The sequence below is a fragment of the Diospyros lotus genome, chromosome 5, assembly GCF_014633365.1.
Source record: "Diospyros lotus cultivar Yz01 chromosome 5, ASM1463336v1, whole genome shotgun sequence".
Taxonomy (NCBI): domain Eukaryota; kingdom Viridiplantae; phylum Streptophyta; class Magnoliopsida; order Ericales; family Ebenaceae; genus Diospyros; species Diospyros lotus.
Genome location: NC_068342.1, coordinates 520,086 through 544,188, shown reverse-complemented (window position 1 = coordinate 544,188; position 24,103 = coordinate 520,086). Strand labels below are relative to the sequence as shown.

General features: G+C 36.6%; 4 protein-coding genes across 6 annotated transcripts; 2 read left to right on the top strand and 2 right to left on the bottom strand.

Moving 5' to 3' along the window:
- Positions 1–3,431: 3,431 nt before the first annotated feature.
- On the bottom strand, positions 3,432–5,193 carry LOC127802381 (putative pectinesterase 52). 3 transcript variants are annotated; one of them, XM_052338145.1, is made up of 4 exons: positions 4,851–5,193; positions 4,573–4,732; positions 3,883–4,349; positions 3,432–3,790 (listed from the first exon to the last, which is right to left on the bottom strand). In XM_052338145.1, exons 1-4 carry the CDS (start codon positions 5,159–5,161, stop codon positions 3,628–3,630), a joined length of 1,101 nt encoding a protein of 366 aa, XP_052194105.1. In that variant the 5' UTR covers positions 5,162–5,193; the 3' UTR covers positions 3,432–3,627. The 3 variants fall into 3 exon arrangements, with proteins under 3 accessions (XP_052194105.1, XP_052194106.1, XP_052194107.1); XM_052338146.1 differs by having other exon boundaries at positions 4,573–4,750; positions 4,829–5,121; XM_052338147.1 differs by having other exon boundaries at positions 4,829–5,121.
- Positions 5,194–6,139: 946 nt separating this feature from the next.
- Positions 6,140–8,535, bottom strand: LOC127802380 (probable pectinesterase 29). Its single transcript, XM_052338144.1, has 4 exons — positions 8,051–8,535; positions 7,818–7,977; positions 6,962–7,177; positions 6,140–6,796 (listed from the first exon to the last, which is right to left on the bottom strand). The coding sequence occupies exons 1-4, from the start codon at positions 8,308–8,310 to the stop codon at positions 6,548–6,550; spliced, it is 885 nt and encodes a 294-aa protein (XP_052194104.1). The 5' UTR covers positions 8,311–8,535; the 3' UTR covers positions 6,140–6,547.
- A 1,193-nt stretch (positions 8,536–9,728) lies between these two features.
- On the top strand, positions 9,729–15,419 carry LOC127802379 (putative high mobility group B protein 11). The gene is made up of 6 exons (XM_052338143.1): positions 9,729–9,921; positions 10,269–10,344; positions 11,064–11,226; positions 11,454–11,597; positions 13,500–13,774; positions 14,165–15,419. Exons 1-6 carry the CDS (start codon positions 9,737–9,739, stop codon positions 14,486–14,488), a joined length of 1,167 nt encoding a protein of 388 aa, XP_052194103.1. The 5' UTR covers positions 9,729–9,736; the 3' UTR covers positions 14,489–15,419.
- Positions 14,690–17,595, top strand: LOC127801458 (pentatricopeptide repeat-containing protein At5g48910-like). The gene is given in 3 exon segments (XM_052336640.1): positions 14,690–14,719; positions 15,375–16,757; positions 16,759–17,595. Coding segments are annotated over 3 exon segments (2,043 nt in total). The 3' UTR covers positions 17,389–17,595.
- Positions 17,596–24,103: the final 6,508 nt, after the last annotated feature.

The window sequence follows — 24,103 nt, the reverse complement described above, 5'->3', positions numbered from 1 at the left end:
AATTGGCCACCGCAATCCACCGCAAGTGGAGGCTATTTCCAGGGATGGGACGACCGAGGGAGGGCTAGGGAAGGCTGTATACGGCGCTGGGAACCTTGGGGACCAAGGCTTGGGCGTTTAATGGCCGAGATGTGACCGATTTTTGGGTATAAAAAGGGGTCGAGAGTTTTGGAATTTTGGCATCAAATTGGCCGTGATTTTGGATGTTTATGAGGGATTGGATAAGGGGATATTGATCTTTCCATCAAGGGGGAGATTTCTAGAGTTTTAGAAAAGTTTTCTTCAAGTTTGGAGGTTATTCGAAGCTTGGCCGGAAACGCAAAGCGGTCGCCTAGGGCCGACCTGCAACTAGCCTTTTGGAGGGTTTTCTGGTGGTCTTTCGGTCGAAAATCAGTGCCATCATGATCAATTAGTCGAGTTCTTCAAGGGGGTACCCTCAAATCGGCCATCGGAGGAGTCGTTGGCTGCCAGAAGCAAGAAAGAAGACCGGCGCATGTCTGCACGTGCTAGCTTTCACACGCAAACACACGTAAGATGTGTGAAGGCGCGTGAGAAAAGGTAATCTTAGTATTTTGCTTTGTATATTTTTCTTGATTTATTTTAAGATTTATCATGTTGAAAAATTTGAGAAACAGTTTGAGGAAATAGTTATTTTGAAATTATCGAGATAAAAATTAGGAGAAAAATAGAGGAAATTAAAGAAAAATTGAGAAAAAAATGAATTTTGATGCTCTTTAATTAAATATGATGTTTAGGGAGTGTCGTGGCTCGAGATTGAGTATAAGTTTGGGTGTTTGTGATTTGGCACTCAAATTGAGGTCGTACACGAGGATCGAGGCATTCCGAATACTTTCGAGGTGAATGTTCACCCCCAAAACTTGCTTACTGTGGGTGTTTCTATCCTAAAACTTGGTATTTGTGTTACCTAAATATGTTATGGTTTTATGCCAAAATGATTTTGTTACATGCAAACGGTAATCAGTGATGATTGATTTTATAAGAGATGTTCGTCCCTAAACGTTTCGTACTTGTGCATTGTATTTTATAAAATGTTGTTTATATGATGCATTGAATTGTAAAATGTGGCATTGTCATGCGTTTTGTGATTGTTTATATGGAATGTCAGCCTAAAATGTTGTTTGGATAGTGTAACCATAATTCTTTAAGAGCGTGACAAAATAATAGGGGTATCTTATGCTAGTGTGCATGCTGGGATAGCTGTCTTGGTTTTCATGTCAGGCCGTTTGGTCAAGGAAGTTGCACTAGAATGACTAGGTGGTCCATATGAGATTTGAGTTGGGACTAGATAGTGGTTCCTGGATACTTAGAGTGAGAACGTAATCTGCGACGTAAATGTGGTAAGTCGGGTTCCTGCATTGATGTGACCCTCCTAGGCCAGGAGTTGGTAACAATTGTTCTCGAGATGTTAGGGGAGATTCGTTGACCTTGTCCCTTTTAAGTTAGAACCGCATCGTGTCAATGTGTCGGTATGGTGGCATGGCTTTAAGAGAGATTGCTCTTTCCTCATGATAGAATTAAGTGCTATGGGATTTTCTTGGGCTGGGACTTGCTGGGTTGTGTTGGTTCGTTTCATGTCTTGCATTTATTCATGAAAACGTATTTTTAAACTCTCACTTAGATTCATCTAATATGGACTTTGTCCCTGAAATATTCAAACGTTTCATGTAAAAGCAGTGATGTGAAGGGAAAGGGGATTGCCGAGAAGTGATAGTGATTAGTAGATAGTTTATGATATGTCGTTTTCAATTATGTAGTTTATTTTGATTACGTCATGTAAAACGTTGGTTCGACTTTATGTTATGAAAAAGTGGTTTCGGTTATGTTATATTGAGGTTTTGATCTAGCTTCTGCATTTGAGGTGATTTGCATATCTTAGTTTATTAATGATTCTAAGTTGATAATCTAAGAAGGTATAATGGGATTTTCGAGGAACGATTTTTGTGTTGAGTTTTCGTTGGAAAAAAAAATATATCTCCAGAATCTTACGTTATCTAACGCCCTGAGAAGGTGAGGTGTTACAGGCACATTAAAAAAGATCAAAGTACAGAAATTAAATTAATTTAAAAATATAATTTTAGAACTGTAATTGAAATAACAAAAAAATTGAATATACAAATGAAAAAAACATAAAATTACAAAAATAAAAATATAAGTTTAACCTTTTTCTTTCGGATGCAACATTCTTACTTTAACTTTATAATTTTAGTTATATTTTTTATTATTATAAAATTATTAATATGAGAAAAATATATTTTTATTCTTTATCTTCTTTTTAGCTAATCAAAATTTAATAATTTATCAATCTCTTGTATATACAGAATTCGTAATCTCTTTGGCACTTAGGTTGAATTTGAATTGATAATTGAATCATTTGTTTTTCAGTAGTAAACCATTTACTCTTACTTGTGATTATATTTTTTAGAATTCTTCCACAGAGTTAGACAAGTTGACAGATAGACTTATAGAATAGAGTTAAAAGATTAAAATGTCATCACTTATATTACATTGAAAAAAGTGCAATGCAATGTGAGTGACATCATTTTAGTCTTTTAGCCCCCATTTTATAAACTTGTTTGGCTCTCAAGAATTTTTTTATTTTTTATACCTCGATAATCAAATTTTAAATGCACTATTAAGAGAATTGACTATAATTTTGTAATGGCTAAACCATTACTGAAAAAAAAAAAAGACTAATAAATAGATGGATTTCGGCTAGTTCACAATAATAAGAAAAGAGAGAGGAAGTGACAAAATATGATCATATTTTCAGTATATTAAAAATTTTAATATATATGAAATAATGATAAAAAAATATAATTAGAGTTGTAAGATTGTGGGAGATCATTGTTATTTTTTAAATGTGATGAGTATTTTTAGTTTTTGATTAAACTTTATGGGTATTAAGTGTAATTTATCTTTTAAAATGATATTCTTATCAATTTATTACCAATTTAATCAAGCAAAATAATTATCACTATTTAAAACATTAAAATACCATCTTTCTAAGTTATTTACTAAAATATCATATTTATGGCATTTATTCCATTTTTGGCCATATCATATGACATGATAAAGAAAAAAAATATATCTATTTCATGCTTCTAAGATATTATATTTTTGTTGTTTCAATAGCATTTTTAGATATATATTTTTTAATCAATTTAACTCATATACTTTCATATATAAGTAAAAAAATAAAATAAAATGAATAACAAATTACATGTAATAATCTATTAACGCTAAAGTTTAAGAGTTACTAACTTGCAAATACAAGTTTAGGAGTATAATTAAAATAATAAAAAATTTAAATTATCATAAAAAAAAATTAAAATAATTTAAAAATACAGATATATGATATGATTGAACTAACAAAAGATTTAAGTAACCACACCAATATAAGCGCAAATGTACGGGTTTAACCAATAAAATTTATTCTTGGAAAACTTTCAATAAAGGGTGTGAGCATCATAACATTATCTTTTAGTGTTAACAGCTAAGGTTTCTAAAAGAGACAATCAGCCAGCAAAAGCACCAGAAAATGAATAATGAATTTCTTCCTGTGAAAGCCAGGCGATGGAGATTGGAGCTTATATATATATATATATATTACGCCAGTTGATTGCCAATCCATCCATCTTGGTCGATGAATCTTTCCCTTGAAAATGCCTGGAGTTCCGAGTAACTGAGGCTCTTCGTCTCCCACGGGACGCGCTTCGATTTGTCGGCCCCCGGCCCTCCACAGTCGACCTCAACGTACACGAAATTCTTTCTGCATCGTGTAGTATAGAATGTTTGTTATAATATGAAAAAAAAAAAAAAAGGATGGATGGATGGATGGATGGTGAGTCTCGTTGGACTTACACATGGTCTTGGTACTTCCAAGCATTCCATCCGGCAGGAGCCACCACTGCTTCCAACGTTGTCCCGTGATATATGACTCTGGAGAAAGGGCCATAAGCTCTCCCCAGAAAGGCTTCACCGATCCCTGAAACAGTGCCCCTTATGAACACGAAGCCGCTCGGGTCTGTCGCGGACTGCCTTCCCTGCGCCGTAATGAAGCCTGCCAGAACTCCTTTAGGCAGTAGCCCGGCGGTTACGTTTATGGCACAGTCCTCGAAAACAGATTGGCCACTGCCCCAAATGAAATCCACAGCCCCTTCAATGTGGCAGGAATTGAAGTAATGGCGGCCTTGCACGTCCCACAAAGTGTCTTGAAATCCCAGGAAAGCGCATTCGTGGAAGGCCATTTTGTCGCCGTAAACGCTCGCTGCAACCGCCGGTTCCCACTCGGTGATTGAATCTACTGCAGCTCCCCTGTTATAGGAATTCTGCTCATAGAACCATAGTCCGTTAGTTCTTGCTAAGATCATTGCTCAATTGAACCAAGCATGTGCTAAAATGGTTTTGTTTTTGACATCAACGATTCGTGAATATAGAGAAAGGGGACTTTTAGGGACGCCAAAATTTGTCAGCAAAGCGCCGAAAGGGAGGGGATTTTGGCAGAATGCAGAATTCATCCCATTCAGGGCCAAATTCCTTGGTCTGACATACCTCGAAGGCGATCCTTTTGGCGACAAAATTGTTCGACGACACAGTAAATGTGGCACTAGAGTTCGTCTGGGCATGCCCATCTCCTGTGATTATCGTTTGGCTAAGGCCACTTCCCTCAAGAAGGATGCATGGTTTCCCCATTGGAATTTCTACATGTTCCCTGCATCCACAACAAATCCTAGCCACTTCAATCATAGTTTTTCAAAATCATGAAGAATATTTTGAGAATCAAACTTAATTTAGTTAAGCTGAGTACGTAGAAAGAACGTTTTCAGTACTTGTAGATCCCGGGGTTAACATGGATGCGCGTCCACTGATCATTGCCAGAACGAACAGAATCAACTGCCTCTTGAACTTTAACGAAATCTCCCTTCCCTGATTGATCAACGATGATGGTATTCGCATTATTGTTTCGATTAACTTGGCACGTATCTGTTGCTGCGGAGAGACAAAAAGGAGCAGAGATGAGCAAGAAAGCAACCAGAAATGGTGCCCGAGAGTGCATCCTTGGGTCGAAGTGCCAATGCCAAGCTCTCTCCTTGTTTAATCTGGATGGCTGCGATAGGCAAGACAAGTAAATTGCTGGCATGAATGGCGCAGCTCAATCACAACCCGGATTGACTTCTTTTATACCCAAATAATCTGATGATCTTCAGCTTGTGCCGTGGGTTGAATGCTTTGGACCAAACTTCCACCCCGCTTTGGCATTCCAATTCCAAATTTGCATATTTGGAATGAAAAAAGTAAGCGTGGATTTCAATTCTAAGAATTTAATTCAATAGAGTTGTTTTAACAAAAATAGAAAATGAATTCCATTTATGTCTTAGTAAATATATATGAGTTCTATGAATCCCAAATTTCAAGTTCATTCATTCTAATCGTTTAGTTAATTTGATACTGTGTGTGTCTACGTATATATATGTGTGTGTGTGCATATTCCATCAAATCAATGTTCGTATTACATGTTACCGGCGATTGATTTTTATATCTTCTTTATTGGGAAAGCTGATCTCAATACAATTTTCTTCCCCGTCGTCTAAGTTCAACGCCCTATGCAGCACGCACAAGTGCTGATTGTGTTTGTAATCCCTGATCCTTGGGCACATCTAGATTAATTAGCTACCAGTTAATTATTTCTCAAAATATTAATTCTGGGTACTATTCATGGTTAGCATCGCCATACTGTTGGTGATCATATGATGACAACAACAGATCATTAACAGTTGTCTTAGGCTAAGGTTGGAGAGCGCGCACATTTAGTTATTCACTGACCCTTTAGGAAAATCGGATTAGAACTGTTGGATGATGATGGGTTGCCCATATAGCTAGATGGTTCGACCGTGTTGGATAATCCAGGTGTGGGTAAAGTAGGTAGAGGAGTTCAAATTGAACACCTGCACACACACACGCACGCACGCACGCACTCTCTCTCTCTCTCTCTCTCTCTCTCTCTCTCTCTCTCTCTCTGTATATATATATATATGGGTATGTATGTATGTATGTATGTGGATATGTAAAAGCTGATCATTTGGACTCAACTTTGTAATCCAAATTGAATTCCAGAGATAGTGACGAAGTTAAACTCAAATTAATACTCAAAGTTCGACTAGAAGTCTTTCATAAGAATTCAAGAAAAACATGATTATGGAGGATCTAGAATAACAGATTTTTTCTTTAGTTAAAGAGAGTACGTAGTGTTTAACAACGTGGCTGCCTCTCCATCCAGTGGTCGTGGTTTATGAAAGTGTTTGTGTCTATGAGTGAAGCCAAATCTGTAGCCGTGCTAGTCTTCTTCTCCCACTTCACCCGCTTGGACATGGCTGCTCCTGGCCCGTTGCAGCTCACCTCTGCGTATGTTAATCTGCTCCTATATATGGCCATGGTCAGCCAGAAAATTGAATTGCAAGATCAAAGCTCAGCTAGCGATCAATCGAGAAAATTAGAAAGGAAAAGAGGAAATTAAGAGACCTGAAACTTACTCCTGGCCGGAATGGAACCAGGCTGACCATCCTTCTGGGGCAATTACGTCTGCCAAGCTTGTCCGGAAAAAGACCACTCTGGAGAATGCTCCGTAAGCTCTTCCCAGGAACGCCGGACCGGTCCCCACGACTCTGCCGGACTTGAACACGAAGCCGCTCCGGTCTTTGGCGCTGTTTCGCCCCTGAGCAGTGATGTAGCCGGGGCCGCCGCCCAGAAGCGCCACCGTGGTGTTCAAAGTGCAATTCTGCAGTATATATTAATTGCATGCATGCAAATAGAATGCATTTTTAGAAAGGGCTTTCTCATATTTTCGGATGAGAGAGAGAGAGAGTTGGAGGGCATTCAATCAACCCCTAGCCTTACAGCTCTTTTAAGTGATGGTATGTGTATGTCATATGCTAGGACTAACCTGATAGACGGATTGGCCACTGCCCCAGATGAAATCCACGGCACCCTCAATCAAGCATGAGTGGAAATAGTGACGGCCAGCAGAGTCAGATAGGGTGTCTTGCAAGCTTGAGAAAGAACAATGGTAGAAAGAAGCTTTGTCCCCTTGTATTGTGGCCGCTGGTGCCCATGTAATTCTGGTCCCCCCCGTTCGTTGCAAGTTTAGGTTGTATGTGTTCTATAGAAAACATATATATAATTATATGTTACTGTTAATATATATATGGTTTGTAGTTATAAACTATACTTTTGGATATTTTTATTTTATAAACTTACATCTGGCCTCTTGAAACTTTAGCTTACAATTTTAGTTCCCACATCATTATGTTACGTATTCTTGGTACAAAAACATATCATTATACAATAATATAGTAAGGATATGCACATATATACACATGGTAACCAAATTTATATTTTCCCTTTTAATATATATGTAATGGGTGGAACAATTAATTTACGATCATATCATATGATATTCCAACCCAAATTAGGAAAAAAATCCTGTTACAATTAATAATATTCTTGAATTTCAATAAATGTTTTGTTCTTTCCATGAATTTCTTCACTGGTACGTAGGTTTCATCATGCATCATCATATAATTATATCTACATGACCCCTTTTCAAATGTTTTTTAAAATTATAATGAAACAATCGCGTGTTCCGAGCTATGAAATCGAAATCCACTATCATAATCAGTTTTTTGAGCAATCCAAACCATCACCAACCACACAAATCAAAAAACTGCGATTTAACTATTCGGGTTTAGTGTCTGTGAATTTGGTTTGGAGGATTTAGTTTTTTCTTTTTTCCGTTTTACCTTGAATGCTATGTTCTTGGCCACAAAATTATCAGCCAGCAGTGTGAAAGTGGAGCTGTAGGCGACGCTTCCGGCATCTCCCCACTGAATCACAGTTCTCCTTCTGCTTTCTCCTTCAAGAAAGATGAACTGTTTCTCCGAGGGAATCGTAACCTTTTCACTGCACACAGATTGATTACAAGACAACAGATGTATTGAAATTTATATATATATATATATATGTATATGCTGACCTGTAAACGCCGGCTTTGACTTGGATGCGAGCCCATGCATGGTTGTTTGGCTTGACGGAATCAATGGCGGCCTGAACGGCGGTGAAATTTCCGTGGCCGGACTGGTCCACGACCAGGCTGGTTTCAAAGATGTGCTTGAGTTTAGGTTTATGTTTAGCATCGTACCTGATCGTGATCGCTTGATCGGGGTTTTTCTTGGAGCCGCCCAGGGAGAGGAATTGAAGGGCGAAGAATTGAAGAATGGAGCGAAGACAAGGCATTGTGAACTCGAACTCGATCGATCGATTACTACTAGTACGTACTGTTCGATATTCGTCTGGTTTGGAAACTGAGCAAAGGAGAGATCAGACAACCCAGTTGATGGCCTTTACTCCTCGTTGAAATTGCTGGTAAAGCAAGGAGACAACCCAGTTGATCGGTCACCTTTAATTATCTTCGTTGAAATTGCGTACCTTATATATATATATATACATACATAAAATTAATAATGGAATTAATGTGACAATTTCTTGATAAAGCGTCACCATAAGTGTTAAATTTGAGTGTATAAATAGTTTATTTGTCTTGGATCACCCTTCTACTTGCAAAAAAAAAAAAAAAAAAATTAGACTTAAAAGTAAACAAACTCAAAAAATAAAAGAAGAAATCACAAAAGATAATGACATCCTCTTGTTTAGATCTCCCAAAAACCCTTCGAATGCAATCTTGATCGAAACATGTCAATTAACTTTTGAAATTAATATTTTAAAAGTCAAAACAAACGATATTAAAAGATGTAGATACTCCATTTATCAACTTTAACTTCTATAAATAAATAAGAATGATCCCTCACTTTTTAAGTATGTAAAAACTCTTACACAAGTCTGAATACTTTATTATTTTTTAGTTGAAATCGAGTTAAGTATCCCAGAGTTCGTGCAAGTAACACCAATAACTGTTCTTTTGTCTTATAATCTTTAGAAGATTTGTAGATGATGACTCTCTTGTAGTTATAATTAATGTATTATTATATTTTGACATCAATAATAATATTTTTAAATGAGATATAATAAACTAAATTGTAAAAGATGTAATATATTTAACACAAAATAAGTTGCTATATTAATTAAGTTATCAAAAATACTATTTTTATTGATTATATAATTTTTTTATATATATTTGTATTGATATGACGTATAATACAAAACATTAATATAAAATATTGAAATGTCAAATTTAAACGTCTAAATAGCATTTTTGAAATAATATTATAATTACCTTCAATAGCTCTTTTAGAAATATTACTTGCAGACTTAGAAATAATATTTTTATATTAATATATTATACACTTATAATACATTAATATAGACTCGGTCTTTTAATGGGCCATTCCTTATGATACAATAATAGAATTTGGAAAAATTCATATTTTTATCTCTTATATAGAATTAAATTGAGTCAAAATATAGATTTAGAAGAATAATCAAAATACAAAAAAATTGAAGTAACTATATATAAAAAAAAAAAAAGGTAAAAGTATATCACAAAGGTATGGGTTTGGCCGCATAGCATTTCGGTATTCTTTTTCTTTTTATGAACACATCACGGATGACGTGGCAAGATATGAGTGGGATACGTGCGGTTTCGAGCACTTTATATAGTGCGTATTGGAACATGAAGAGAAGCACTCATGCGAGACACGAAAAAATGCGGGCACAGCAGGGAGGAGAGGCTGGTCAGGCGAGCCAAATCAACGGCTGTAATCTTGCTGGTGGTACGAATCCCGATGCGTCCGCCGAGGCAAAGAACTCGTCGGCGCTGGCAATGTCGGCAGCCGATGGTTTCTACGAGAAGCTCTCCAAGTTCCACGAGTCTTCAGGACTCAGTCTCGCGTAAGTTTGCCTTCACTGTCCCCTGTTTGGTTTCGGAGAAAATGCTGGAAAAAAAAAAAAATGAACAACGGAAGATTCTAAACTTCCATTTTTCGGAAGACGAAAGCGTTTTCCGATTTAGGCTTGCTAAGACAAGTTGTGGCTTAGCTCTACAGAAACAAAAGAAAGTATGTTGTTTCTGTTATTTTCCCGAGTTTTCTCGGGAGCCAATCGCAGTACATTTCTCGAGTCCGTTGTGCTTATATGCGGACTTTTATATATTTTTTCCTCGTATTTGAATTGGTGTATACATTTTATGGTTCCACATTTCACTGAAATTGATTCAATCGAATGGGTTACAATGGCAGCTTTGATTTCCGGGAAACGAGTGTGGACTTGTATATGTTATACAAAGAAGTGACTGAAAGAGGAGGATATCATCTGGTATTCTTTTTTATTTCACTTTTCATGATTTAAACTTCTGTAACTTGTTTTTCCTCTTTTGCATTGAGAACAACGATGCTATACAGCAGGATTATGTATAACGCGAGTTGCATGATGAAGTCCTGGTATATAGATAGCTGCGAGGAAACCAATTGTAAATTCCATGCTAATCAATTGTTTACAATCAAAAAAGAAGAAAAGAAAAGGAGAACACATTAACAGGAAGTGGAGAGAAAGAAGCTCCACGAAGAAAAAAAAAAAAAAAAAAAGGAAAGAAAAACTGGCTAAGAATCCAATAGGAAAAGTAAAAAACTAGCTTAATAAAAGTTAAGGGGGGAGTATGTACTTAAGATTTAAATCATTTTTATAGTACCATGATCTAAAATATGTTAAAAATATTCGTAGATTTATCAGTTACAAGAGTTGTATAAAAAATAAAAATGTATTTATTTGTCTTGTTACAGTAGAAAAACATCATATTTCTGCAATAACAAAAATAAGCTTTTTCCCAAATAAGCATCATGTTTGTGTACTATTTTGATGCCACTTCTACTTGTTGCTAGAAAAATTCTCTTGTTGCACTACACAACAGCATTACTGCATGCTACTTTTCCCATCTGTGTCTGGTAAAATGTTAAATGGTGGTAATTTGCATCACTGAAATTTATAGATTTACTATTCTTACGAGATTATGTGATTGATATTTAATCTACATTTAGGTGACTAAAGATGGGGGATGGGGTGAACTTTCACCTACCTTGAAGTCGAAAGGAAAAATTTTACCGTCACCAACTCAACTTCGAAAGCTTTATGCAAGCCTCCTTTACCAGTTTGAGCAAATATATTATTACCGGTCTCCTTCAAAAGTTTTTCCTGATTCAGGTACATAAGTTGCTTCAATAGGTTTGTTCAATTTCAAGGACTTAAACGCCTATAGTCAATGATTTGGGATGTTTTGTTATTTTGAATCTTATTTTTTCCTTACGTATTGGTGTTTAATTGCTTGCATAAAAGAAGAGATGCTTCAGCAACGCTCAATTTTTTTCATTTGTTAGTAGTATATGAAAGATTAAGGTTCTTCATTCATATTGATTGCCATAAATCTGCAGGTCACCCTGGGATTCGAGATGACCCAAATATCACTGGGAAGCGGAAGCATTGTGACAAATATCTTCCAGTAATGCTTCCTGCAGTTGAGAGTGGCCCAGCCACAAAAAGGAAATGTAATGACAATTCTAACAGATTGTCAACAGGTACTATTGCCTATTGAGGGGGATGCTTTTCTGTTGCCTAATGAAAATGCTGGTATCTAATATGGACCTTATAAATGCGAGCTACATGAGAATCAATCAATTAATTACATAAATAGTCTATCATCAGTTCAAATATTTTATTTGGATCAATCAGCATCTAAACCATCAGGAAGCAAAGGCAACCTGCAAAATATACACTTGGATTTTACGTGGAAAGCCTTTGCAAAGGGAGAGCAGCCACAAGTCCAATCAACCAGTGCGAACCACTGTATGAAATTACTGTCCAAGTCCTTGTAACTGTTTCATGTGCAATCGTATAAATTATAGGGATATCGCAACTTAAATGAAGTTCTGATATTTTGACTATGAGATGCTGCCAAGGCCACTTATTATCCAGTTGGTGTACAACCTCTCTCCAAGTCTTTGCACCTACCTTGTATGGGTTGAAGGGAATCCAAAAATGGAGCTAACATGCCCCACTTTGTATATAGCTCCACAATTTCATAGTTGCTAGATACCTTAAAAGCCCAATTGTTCCAAGTTCAAGGTTGGAACCCACTCCAAAGTCCAGATGTCTAATTTTGGGACCCCCTCACCACTTGCAAAGTCCATTGATTTAGATTATTGGCACGATTATTTTTCCCATCTCCAATATGGCTTTTAATGAGTTTAAATTAATTTGCAAAATGCAATTCAAGTGCGTCTCAGAATTAGGGAAGACACCAATAACTAAAAACAAGTTGGGCTATTCCAACTTTAACTCTATGGCTGAAATTTAGAAGCCACAGAACATTTTTCTATTTATAGGCCAGATATCTAACACATAAAACAAAATGATCCATTCCTAACTTTAACTCTAGAGCTAAGGTTTAGAAGCAATGGAACATTTTGTTATTTCATCCTTCAATTCACCAAAGCACAAAATGAATTTTTCAAATCAGATTATTTGTGATAGGTTGGATTGGCTCCTACCATAGATAAGATGTGTGAGATAATATTAAGATGGCTTGATCATGTGAAATGAAGACTGGTAAGGACTCTTGTGAAAAGAGTTGATGGAATGGGAGAGGTCTTTAGCAACAGAGGTCAGAGTAGGCGAAGAAAAGCTTAGTGAGAAACTCTTAGGTATAATATGAGTTATAAGGGCCTTACAAAAGATATGACCAAATATGAAGATGATTTGCGAGATAGGATTCATGTAGCTGATCTCACATAGTGGGATAAGGCTTGACTTTTTGTTGTATGTGGTTACTCAAAAGTTGTGGGACTCCTCTCTACTTTTTTCAGGTTTACGTATTCAATTTTTACTACATATACGTGATTCAAGAAAATTCTGAAGATAGGGAGTTATGCGAAACTATTTTTATGAGCTCACAAGTTAGGCAACAAATGATGAACATCCCACTGAGTGAGTTGATTATTTTAACTCCATGCATCAACTTTATCCTGATTTTTAAATAACTTCAAGTTTCATCTTATTCTAGTCCATAATAATTCCCACCTTCTGGATTTGCCACCATAAGAAGCATTTTATTTCCTTTTCCACATGAGATGCAGCACAATATTTCCTGTTCAAGAGGATTGCGCTGAAATTCATTGGTTTTAAAAAGCTTAGGCTTTAGTATATTTTGTTTCTTCTTTGATGCACACACTGAGTCTCATTTATGAAGTGGCTAGAAGACAGAGCAAATATTGCCATCCCTTTAATTTCTCAAGCTGTGCTGGCCATTTTATGATGATGCTGTTTCAGTTTGTTCACTGATCCAAAGCTTAAAAACACTACAAGCATCTGATTTTTGTTTTTTATTTTTTATTTTGTTGATAAATGAAGCTACAAGGTTGAGTTTGGCATTCTAAGGAGGGTTCTCATCTATAGTTTCTGTTAATGGTCTTGGCAAGCAGGGCCCGAGTCAGCAGAAAAGAAACTGGCCGTCCAAACATTGCCAAAATCAGGGCCTGACCCAGCAGGAAAGAAGCTGGTCATGCAAGCATCACCAAAAGCTCCAGAAACGAGGAAAGATCCAAATGCTCCACTAGGATCAAGATCTGCATATCAGATCTTCCTCAGAAAGGAATGTGAACGCCTGAAAAAGATCCATGGTGAGAGCTCAGGAAGCCACAACTTCCGGGACATGGCAGTAGATGCATGGAAGTCTCTCTCTCAGATTGATCGACAGGTAAATGGTCTGGAGGAACTAATTGTTTACAGCATTAATAGCCACAGTGTATCTTCACTCTTTTCAACCTTCCTCTAGATTGAGCAAAAAGTGGCTTTCTTAGGCGTCAATGTTTAGTTATCTTAATAGGACCAATGTGTCCCTCATTCACATAGCAACCTTTTTGGGTTCGCCCAAGGCTGAGATCAATATTTGATGCAGCGGTGTTTTGGATTCATGCAAATTTGCTTTTCCAGATAAGTAGTTTTAGCTTCATATCCAGACTTTCTTTTAAAAAGGGTAATGCAGCGATAAGAGGATAAGTGATATATGATGTACTCATACGTCTCCTCATGTGATCCAGTCCTATTTCTAACTTCTTTTCTTATTTTCCTTTGCTATATTTAATAGCCATATTTTGAAGAAAGTAGGAAGGACAAGGAAAGATTCAAGAGGGAGTTGTCAGCTTACAAGGAGCAAAAGCAGATGCTAGAGACTAAGACCAAAAGTCTCCCTCGCAGTTCAAAACCAGTTGCCAATAACCACAAGATGCTATGGCCAGCAGATGATGACTACCATGTGGCTTTGCAATCTGATTCTGATAACTTTCAGGTGCCAGATGAATCCGCAGTTGAAGTAGCCTTTAACTTGATGAAGAATGCTCAAGAAAATGATGCCACATTTCAGATTAACTGGGATGAGTACTGTGGCTCGCTGGATATAATACCCAGTTAAAAGGATCGCACATCCAGAGTTTCCCGAAACAGGTTTTGTTTTGTGAAGTGCATAGAGCCAGGGAGTAGTACCTACCTACTGGGTGTCCCTGCAAGGTATGTTGCATACCTTAGCAGTTTCTTTCTTTCTTTTCTTCTGCATAGCTACCCTTCCCTGAGTTTTTGTACAGTTTAACTGTATTATATAATACTTGAGATCTGCATGCCTCTGTGCAAGGTGTTTGTGCTTATGGTTTGGGCAGAATGGACTCAAAATAGTGTTCTAACTAATGCATGGTGATGTGGAACCCTTCTCCTTAAAAAAGTTTAAATTTTGTTCTTTTCATATGCATTCTAATAGTGCGTGAAATCATCAACCATTGTTTGAAATTCTCAGTCGTGGCTTAGAACAAATCTTCCCTGGACGGTGGACATTTAACTCTGCATTGTTTCTCTTAGTAACTCCCCTTTTTTATTTCATTAATTTTCAGTTATTTTGACCTCCTTGAATATTGAATCTTCAGTGATGTTTTTTTTTTTTTTTTTATCTTTTTAACTTTCTACTGTAATAAAAAATAAAATAAGTTACATTTTTATATTTTTTAACGTTATTTTCATCTTCTTGTTGCACTCGAGGGCTAATCTCTGTCCGGTCCGAGCAAACTTTTGCACACCTCCGTTACCTTTTGAGAGGCCCACCCCCCATAAAAACTGTCTACTTGATACCAACGCTTGCCCCATTATTCATGATAATTATAATTTACTGAACAAATTTTCATCTTTATAACTACTCTAATTCACTATAATATATTCTAACTCATTAGAAAGGGTAGCAAAGACACGTGGATACGGTCCTATATCATGTGCATCACTCAAAGCAGAGTGGCAGATAAGAGAGATGAGCACAGCCTCATCCGCCACCGCCACCGCCACCGCCACCGCCGAGCTGTCTTTTCATCTCACACCAGAGAATCAGAGGCTCGACCACCTCTAACTTCACCCAGAAAACAATCCTAAACCTCTTGAACACTAAATGCGCCACTTCTCTGCAACATCTCAAGCAAGTCCATGCTCTAGTACTGAAGACTGGCCATTTTCATGACCATTACATAGCAGGAACCTTAGTGAAAAACTATGCAAATCCTCATTTTGGCAGCCTGGACACTTCAGTACAAGTTTTTGATCACGTGTGGAAGCCGAATGTTTTTGTTTGGAATTCAATGATCAAGGGATTTCTGGATAATAATCAGCCATGTAAAGTCGTATCCTTTTACTACCGAATGGTGGTTGAAGAGGCTAAGCCTAATAAGTTCACATATCCTCCATTGTTCAAGGCTTGCACCACGCTGCAGGCTGTTGAAGAAGGGGTGCAAATCCATGCCCAGTCGGTGAAACATGGGGTGAGAGGAGATAGGCATATAAAAAGTGCAGGAATTCAGATGTATGGGTCGTTTGGGCGGCTTGTGGAGGCTAAGAACATGCTTGATGATGGCGATGAATCAGATGTTGTATGTTGGAACGCTATGATAGATGGGTATATGAGATGTGGAAATGTAGAAGCATCGAGATTGTTGTTTGGGAAGATGACACAGAAGAATGTTGGGACCTGGAATGCGATGATCAGCGGGTTTGCTAGATGTGGGATGATTAAAGAGGCAAGAGAGATGTTTGATAAAATGCCTGAAAGGGATGAGATCTCTTGGAGTGCAATTATTGATGGTTACAACAAAGGGGGGCATTTCAAGGAAGCCTTGGAAGTTTTTCAAGAAATGCTAAGGGAGAGAATTAGGCCAAGAAAATATGTTCTATCAAGTGTGCTGGCAGCATGTGCCAATTTAGGGGCTCTTGATCAAGGCAGATGGATACATTCTTACATAGAGAGGAATTCAATTCCACTGGATGCTGTGTTGGGGACTTCCTTTGTTGATATGTACGCACAATGCGGGCGAATTGACTTGGCATGGGAGGTTTTCGAGACAATGAAACATAAAGAAGTCTTCTCTTGGAATGCCATGATTGGCGGCCTTGCCATACATGGCCGTGCAGAGGATGCAATTGAGCTTTTCTTCAAGATGCAGAGGGAGAAGATGAGGTCCGATGGTATCACTTTTGTGGGTATTCTGAATGCTTGCGCTCATGCTGGATTAATTGATGAAGGGCTAAACCTTTTGGATTGCATGGAGGAAGTTTTTGGAGTTGAGCCTACAATAGAGCACTATGGTTGTGTAGTTGACCTCCTAGGAAGGGCAGGGCTCTTGGCTGAAGCAGAGGAACTGATAAATTGTATGCCAGGTAGAAGCCAATGCAGCTGTGTGGGGAGCGCTTTTGGGTGCCTGCAGGAAACATGGAAATGTAGAGCTGGCTGAGAGAGTGGGGAGGATCTTGCTCGAGTTGGAGCCAAGAAACAGTGGCCGGTATGCTTTGTTATCGAACATCTATGCCAAGGCGGGGAGGTGGGAAGATGCTGAAAAGGTGAGAAAACTAATGAAAGAAAGAGGGGTCAAAACTAGTACTGGAAGAAGCATGATTGATCTGAATGGAACAGTTCATGAGTTCAAAATGGGAGAGGGGTCATCACACCCTGAGATGAAGGAAATCTACTTGATGTTGGAAAGAGTCATTGAGCGGATGCAGCTGGAAGGGTATAAACCAAATACTTGCCAGGTTTTGTTTGATATAGATGAAGAGGAGAAGGAAACTGCACTTGGGTATCACAGTGAGAAGATTGCAATTGCTTTGGGGCTTCTTAAGACAGCACCAGGAACAACCATCCGGATTACCAAAAACCTTAGAGTTTGCGATGACTGCCATTCTGCCACCAAGCTCATTTCCAAGATTTACAACCGGAAGATAATCGTCCGAGACCGCGTGAGATATCATCATTTCCAAAATGGAACTTGTTCCTGCCGGGATTTTTGGTAGTTCCCAGATAGTAGAAATCAACACAGAACCCCAGATCATGATTAAACTCTTAACTGGAAGAAGATCATTCATTACTCAGAACTGCCTAGATCTTGATGGACAAGATGCTTCCTTCTTGGCTTGAAATCCTACTGGTAATAATCTTCTTGTGGAAGATGCTTCTTCTCTTAGTTCCTTCTCCAAAATAATATATCTGCATATGGACCATTATCAGTTTTGCGTCGAGCTTCCACAAGCTTACTTCAGATTAAGTTCTTGGCTGGCTGATCATAACCTTCCCTTTGATTTTCTTCTGGCCTTAAATACAACAAAAAGGTTTTTATCCTTTAGACATTTGTTTCATACAAGTGAGAAAGAACCAAGAAATAGAACCATCTAATTATTTGATTAAACATATCTGAGATGTTTCTACTTTCATTACCATAATCTGATACCACAGATACCATAAACACACAGAAATTACCATTCCCCCTTGATAATGATTTAATGGAGATTTTATACAGTAGAATAAAGACTTGATATCTTATTGATAACATTTGAATGAGGAGGGGAGTTATCATCTGGGTAAATATGACGAAGGGTATCAATAGATGATCCGGAGGGATTACCATAGCTTCAGTAACTGTTATTTTTGTCAATTGTCGCTGCCACTGGTTTTGGTATTAGGCTTACAGGTATCATCAACTATTGGCACTGATCCAGAGGTTGGATTAGCATAAGTGCTTGATCTTCCAGGATCAGGGTTTGTAACAATATGATACTCAAAGTTTAGAAATTAACAAACATCTGGCTGGCAGGCATTTGAAATTGTGGAATGACGATTAAGCCTACCGTGTAGGCAAAGGACAGAGGAAGGAAGTGGAGGGCTTTATGGTCTTTTAAGGTCGGACCACAACCCTATTGCGCGTATATATATATATACCCCTCTGATCAGATGCGGATGGAGGAGTTTATCATTGACGTTTCTAGGGTTTGGATGGCTCGTTGGCCGCCACTCCTCTCTCTCTCTCTTCCCCCTTCTTTGTGTTGTTTTATATGCTTGGGATAAGTATTGATTGTACGATGAATTGCTTGGTGCTGCCATTCGAGAGGCATTTGATCTTTTATCGCACAAAGTTCTTCTTGGGAATTTGATTGATTGTGATTCCCAGGATTTTATCTGTGCGTATAGCAAGAATGTTTGCAAAGGTCCGATCTGCTTGAGCCTTCTCCTTTTTCTCTCAATACATGGAATGGAGTTGTGCTTCAATGTTATCGGATTACATTTCTGAGCCTTCTGTCTCTGTTTGGTTGTTTGGTTCTAGATGGATCCTTGTTGACTGGCTACGATACCTGCCTCCAAGCATTTTAATATTGTATAAAGTGCATCGATGAAATGCAATTCCTCTTGAGCCACAGACTAGGTGCTCGAGCTTGTGTACTTTGTAAAGAAGATAATGGGATTTGAGAGAGGAGATAAGATAGGGTGCTGTGCCTAGAGAATGATAGAAGAACCGGCCAATTGTCAATTTTGCTCCCCCCAATTAGCAACCCAACAAGCCTGAGTAGCAGGTCAATTGCTTCTTTATGGTCAGCACAGAAGGGCAACTAAGATCATTGATATGAACACGCCAAGCAAGCACCTTCATGTGGTGGCTTAGAGCATGGGCTTTGAACTGAAATTTCTATGACAAGGATGAACCCTTATTCTGGGTGTCTCTAGGGGAAAAGCCCAGTTGAGTTGATCTATCTCCTTTCTTTATGTGGATGAAGTGTTCGACCAGGAGCCTCGTTTAGTAGGAGAAAAACCTCAGATAAATACCTAGGACCCATTAGTGAATTCTTGCAGTCTCGACTTACATATTTTGCTTCCTTCTTGCTGACAGTGGATTCGTTGAAAGTTACAAAAAAGCTGAATTTTTCATTAAGTTACAAAAAGATTATTAAATTTTAATTTGCAATGAAAAGATCACTTAATAATTTAGTATATAATTTTATAATTATCATCAATTTTTTTAAAAGATCATTTATGTTATTTATCCGAGAATTCGTTCATATTTTCTTTTTAGGCATTGATCCTGCAGGTAGTATTTTTGTTGTTATTTTCTTAGCTTCATAATTTGTTTTGAAACTACAGTAACTTGGTATGGCGTAACAATATCATTTGGGCTACGCCCAAGCCCAATAGCTTGGAGGTTGGCCCAGTTACGCGGAGGCCCTACTAGGCTTGGCTCGTGTCAAGTCCAACTACGGTTTGAGGCGGCCAAGATCAAGAAGAGTATAGGCATGAACTAAATATTTTAAGTATCTCGGCTCCACGCAAATGGAAAATTGATATAATATAAAAAAAATAAAAATAATATTTAAAAAAATAGGAAAAATGCATAAATAAAAAATAAATATTTAATCTAAAAATAAACATAAATTTCATAATACAATTTTTTAAAAATTTTGTCTCTAATCTCTTCATAGATGGAAATGTATTTTCAAATTGAAAATGCATTTCTAAATTTTTGTGAGTATTACCAAATAATTTTTTTTTGTTCAAAAAATAAAAACGTTTAGAAAATAACGTTCACGAAAGGTTTTCGTGTAGCATAACAAGAAGTATGTATGTATGTATGTAGAACTAAATTGAAGAAAGAGTTATTATTAAATTTATTATTTAAAGAGAGAAGATAGATAGGCATAGGCATAGGCATAGGCATGATGAACTGCTTCGCTCTGTGAAATTGGGAAATGGGGATCAGTGATGATCACATGAATGGCCGGCAACGGCACCGCCGTGTGGATGCGATGATGACAGGGCAGAGCAGAGCAGAGCCTGCCTTTATGATGCCCACCCAACAAAGACCTACTCCTCCTCCTCCTCCGCATTGAACTCTTAATAATAATAATTAAATAATAAGCCTTTGGCTGGAATGCAATGCAATATTGATACATATATGATCACCTTATTAATTTAACGGTGACATGTTTAATGAATCGCCGGTGACGTGATGCATGGTGTCATTCTCTCCTAACCATGTTCAAAAAAAATCAGTGTATTGTAAAAATTGGCCAAATCAAACCGAATCAAATCGAATCGATCGATTTTTTTTTTATGGTCGAAAATAGTTTGAATTCTATCCAAACCGTGCAGTTTGCGGTTTGGACAGTTGACGGTTCCGTTTTAAACCGAATTGTCCAAGAAAATAATAAAAAAAATTATAAAAAAATTATTATTATAAAAATCTAATAATTGGCAGTCCCATCCTATTTATTTTTTACACTATTTTGTCTTTATTTTTTGTTCCTATTTATTTACATGTAATTATCTTTATTTATCAATATTTGTATCTTTATTTATCATTTTTAAATATATTTTTTAGTGATTTTAAGTAGCATTTCAAACCGCGGTAAACTGCACCAAATCAGACCGCAGTCTAGTTTAGTTGAAAAACCGCACTAGCGATTTGGCGTGTTGAAAATGATTCAGACCGGCCAAACCACACCGCGAACACCCCTATTCTCTCCTACACTAGACTAGACTAGAGCCCTTGCTCTACTGAATCATCTGACGAGTGCAATTTTGTACAACTTCGTTTAATGGGACTAAATACTTACCCGTTTCTCTTCAATGAGAGAGAAAAAAAAGTTATTTTTGAAAGGTTCCGCTTCTTAAAATACTTATCCGTTTCTCTCTCTCTCTTATTCATTTTCTTTTGTTGCCTTTCTCTCATTGGCACTTTACTTTGCTATTACATCTTCGTTGTCTCGTCTCTTCGTTGTTGCATCCTCATTGATCGTCATTGCATCATCTCTCTCTGTAATAGTCGACGAGAATGCAACGATGATCGACATGCGAAAAACAATGAGGTGAAACGAGATGGCAAGAGGGTTGTTAGAGAAAAAAAGAAAAGAAGAGAGAGGACAAAAGATAAAGAGGATGGAGACTTCACAAAATCGACAAAAAGTTGGTGCACAAAATCACACTCCATCTACTACCTTTCCAGTACTACCAATTGTGACTCAGCCAGATGGTCGCTAGCTGTGGTGGATAAATATTTTTTTGAATTATATATACATATATATTATTAATTCTATTACACAAAATAATTTTTATTAGAAAGTGTGACGTGTTTGATTTGATTTTTGATATTATTATTCTAGATAGAACTATATAAATGTGGTAAAATACATATTTTAATTTTTAAACTTGCATATTTTTTATTTAGACATTTAATTTTATTATTATTTTAATTATATCTTAGAGCTATATAATTTCGAGTTAATTACACTCATGAACTTTTTGTTATTTCAATTACACTCCTAAACTATACTTAAATTCATTGCTGACAAAATACATATTTTTAATATCTATACTTGCACATTTTTTTTTTATTTAGAGACTCGAAACTTTTGTTATTTCAATTACATCTCTAAATTCATTATTCTCAACAAACTTGTTGAGGTGTGTAATTAACTTGAAATTACATAATTCATAGGTGTAACTGAAATAATAAAAAGTTTGAGTGTTTAAATAAAAAAATGTACAAGTACAAGAGCTAAAATATGTATTTAGTCGTTCATTGTTTTTAATAAATTTGTCGAAGTGTGTAATTGACTCGAAATTACATACTTAGAGATTTTAATTAAAATAATAAAAAGTTTAAGTATCTAAATAAAAAATATATAAATACAAAAATTAAAATATATATTTTGTCATATAAATGTTAATTTCTCAAGAAAGTATATATACAGGTTGGTATGCCCATATTCTCGATTATTAATTTGGCCAATTACTTATTTTTTAAATGTTGAGCAGTAACTTAATTGTGAGAAGTCCATTTGAAAATTAACCTTAACTAACCAATGAATGGAGATCACGAACAGAACAATATTACTGATCATATATATATATATATATATATATATAAACGAAACGATGCATGACCATGACCACCTGCCGCCGGTCTCATTGCCAAGGCCAAGTGAACTCCCAACCAAACCATTAACCGCAACAGATCGATGAACAGAACAGAAGAGCAGCAAGTCCACGCGGTGGTCTGTATGGCTGGCTGTTCTGTATATATATATATATATGGCTATGGCTGACAAATTGTTAGGAGAAGCTGTACCATGGCCCATGGGGCAGAGAAAGATGACGACGGTTAGGAGTAGATCTATCTATCTGGGTCAAGGGACGTGACAGAGAGAGAGAGAGAGAGAGAGAGTCGTCCATGTACTATTCATTAATGAGCACAGCTACGCGGTGTCAACCCAACCCAACCCTACCCTACACACTGGATTTGGGCTGACCAAGCATCCATAATTAGAAAGCTGAAAAACGTTGGAAATACGGAATTAATTGTCTCACCTCCTGCTCCTCGTCTCTTCCATCTCCTCATTCATTCATTGTCGCCTCCAACTTCCTTCGTCATCGTTGCCTCCATTACCATTATCGTCCGCTTCATCTCCGTCACAATTGTCGTCGCCTCTCGTTGCCTTCATCTCCACCTCCGTCTTTGCCTCCATTGTAGCTTACATCGCAACTGTTTCCTCCATCGCCTTGCCCTTCTCTATATCACACACACACACACATATATATATATTTATATATTTAATATTTTTATAAATTAAATATAAAGTATTATATTAATATATTTTTAAATAATTATATATAATTTATCAACATATAATATATCAGTTAAACATTAATTTATAATTTAGTTTTATTAAAAATTAATATTTTTATAAATTTATTTATATTATTTATTAATATGTCCATTTTAATCTTTTGTTAAGTTATGATAATTTATTAATTTTTTTAAATCAAATATATTACTATATAAATGATAATTTAAAATATATTTATTTAAACACATTTAAACGTTACATAATTTTTAAATTTTATATAATTTATAAGTAGAAAAGTGATAAGCTCTTAAAAAAAAAATAAAGTAAGCAGAACAGCCTCTTAATCATGATGGCTAAGAAGGTGATGTTAAATCATGATTTTGCTCAAAAAGGTAAGTGGTGTAAGCACAGTAACAACATTTAGGGTGGCTAAGGCTGAGTCCAACAGGTTGCTAAATTCATCCCTAAATCCAAATTTGAAGAACAAATCCCAATTCTAATAGCCTTTGCCATCGTCAAATTAATTTGCTAAATTTATAGTAAAATTCATTTGGCTTGTTGTCAAATATGACGATTGATTTCTTCAAGAATATCTGTCTCTCGTTCTCTTTTTTCATTGGCCATTAATGTTAGGAAATGACTACATCGCCAAAGAAGAGAGATACAAACGCGACGAAAGACAAATCAATTGCTAGATTTGATGATTGCGGCGACCAACGGAAAATGCAGCAACTCTATAATCGATTACGACGAGAACACATAGAACAAATAAATGATTTGTGATTTTTTTTAAAAAAAAATATTTATTATTTTGTGTACGTGTGTATCTAATTTATTATTTATAAAATTTATTAATAAATAAATAAAAAAGAGACACACAAACAAAAAAAAAAGAGATTGTTGCTGGTACAACTAAATAAGAAATAAATTATTTATATTATAAGGAGGAGCGATACAGGAAGGGGCTATTGGAGTCGGCCTAAGTCTGAATATATGCACAATTACTGGCCACTGCACCCACCCACCGACCCTCCCTCCATTCCCATCTATGAAGCCCTGACATTACAATTACTCCACGACCAATGTAAGGAAGTTAATACCCTCCTACTACTATTAC

Bases quoted from the DNA above. Each gene is read 5' to 3' on its own strand.
- LOC127802381 (XM_052338145.1), bottom strand. From the start codon at position 5,161: ATGCCAGCAATTTACTTGTCTTGCCTATCGCAGCCATCCAGATTAAAC. The intron at 4,733-4,850 runs GTACTGAAAACG...TTGTGGATGCAG, and splicing joins GTTAACCCCGGGATCTACAA to GGAACATGTAGAAATTCCAA. The intron at 4,350-4,572 runs GTATGTCAGACC...TTCTATGAGCAG, and splicing joins CCAAAAGGATCGCCTTCGAG to AATTCCTATAACAGGGGAGC.
- LOC127802379 (XM_052338143.1), top strand. From the start codon at position 9,737: ATGCGGGCACAGCAGGGAGGAGAGGCTGGTCAGGCGAGCCAAATCAAC. The intron at 9,922-10,268 runs GTAAGTTTGCCT...TTACAATGGCAG, and splicing joins TCTTCAGGACTCAGTCTCGC to CTTTGATTTCCGGGAAACGA. The intron at 10,345-11,063 runs GTATTCTTTTTT...ATCTACATTTAG, and splicing joins AAAGAGGAGGATATCATCTG to GTGACTAAAGATGGGGGATG.
- LOC127802380 (XM_052338144.1), bottom strand. From the start codon at position 8,310: ATGCCTTGTCTTCGCTCCATTCTTCAATTCTTCGCCCTTCAATTCCTC. The intron at 7,978-8,050 runs GTCAGCATATAC...ATCTGTGTGCAG, and splicing joins GTCAAAGCCGGCGTTTACAG to TGAAAAGGTTACGATTCCCT. The intron at 6,797-6,961 runs GTTAGTCCTAGC...TATATACTGCAG, and splicing joins GTGGCCAATCCGTCTATCAG to AATTGCACTTTGAACACCAC.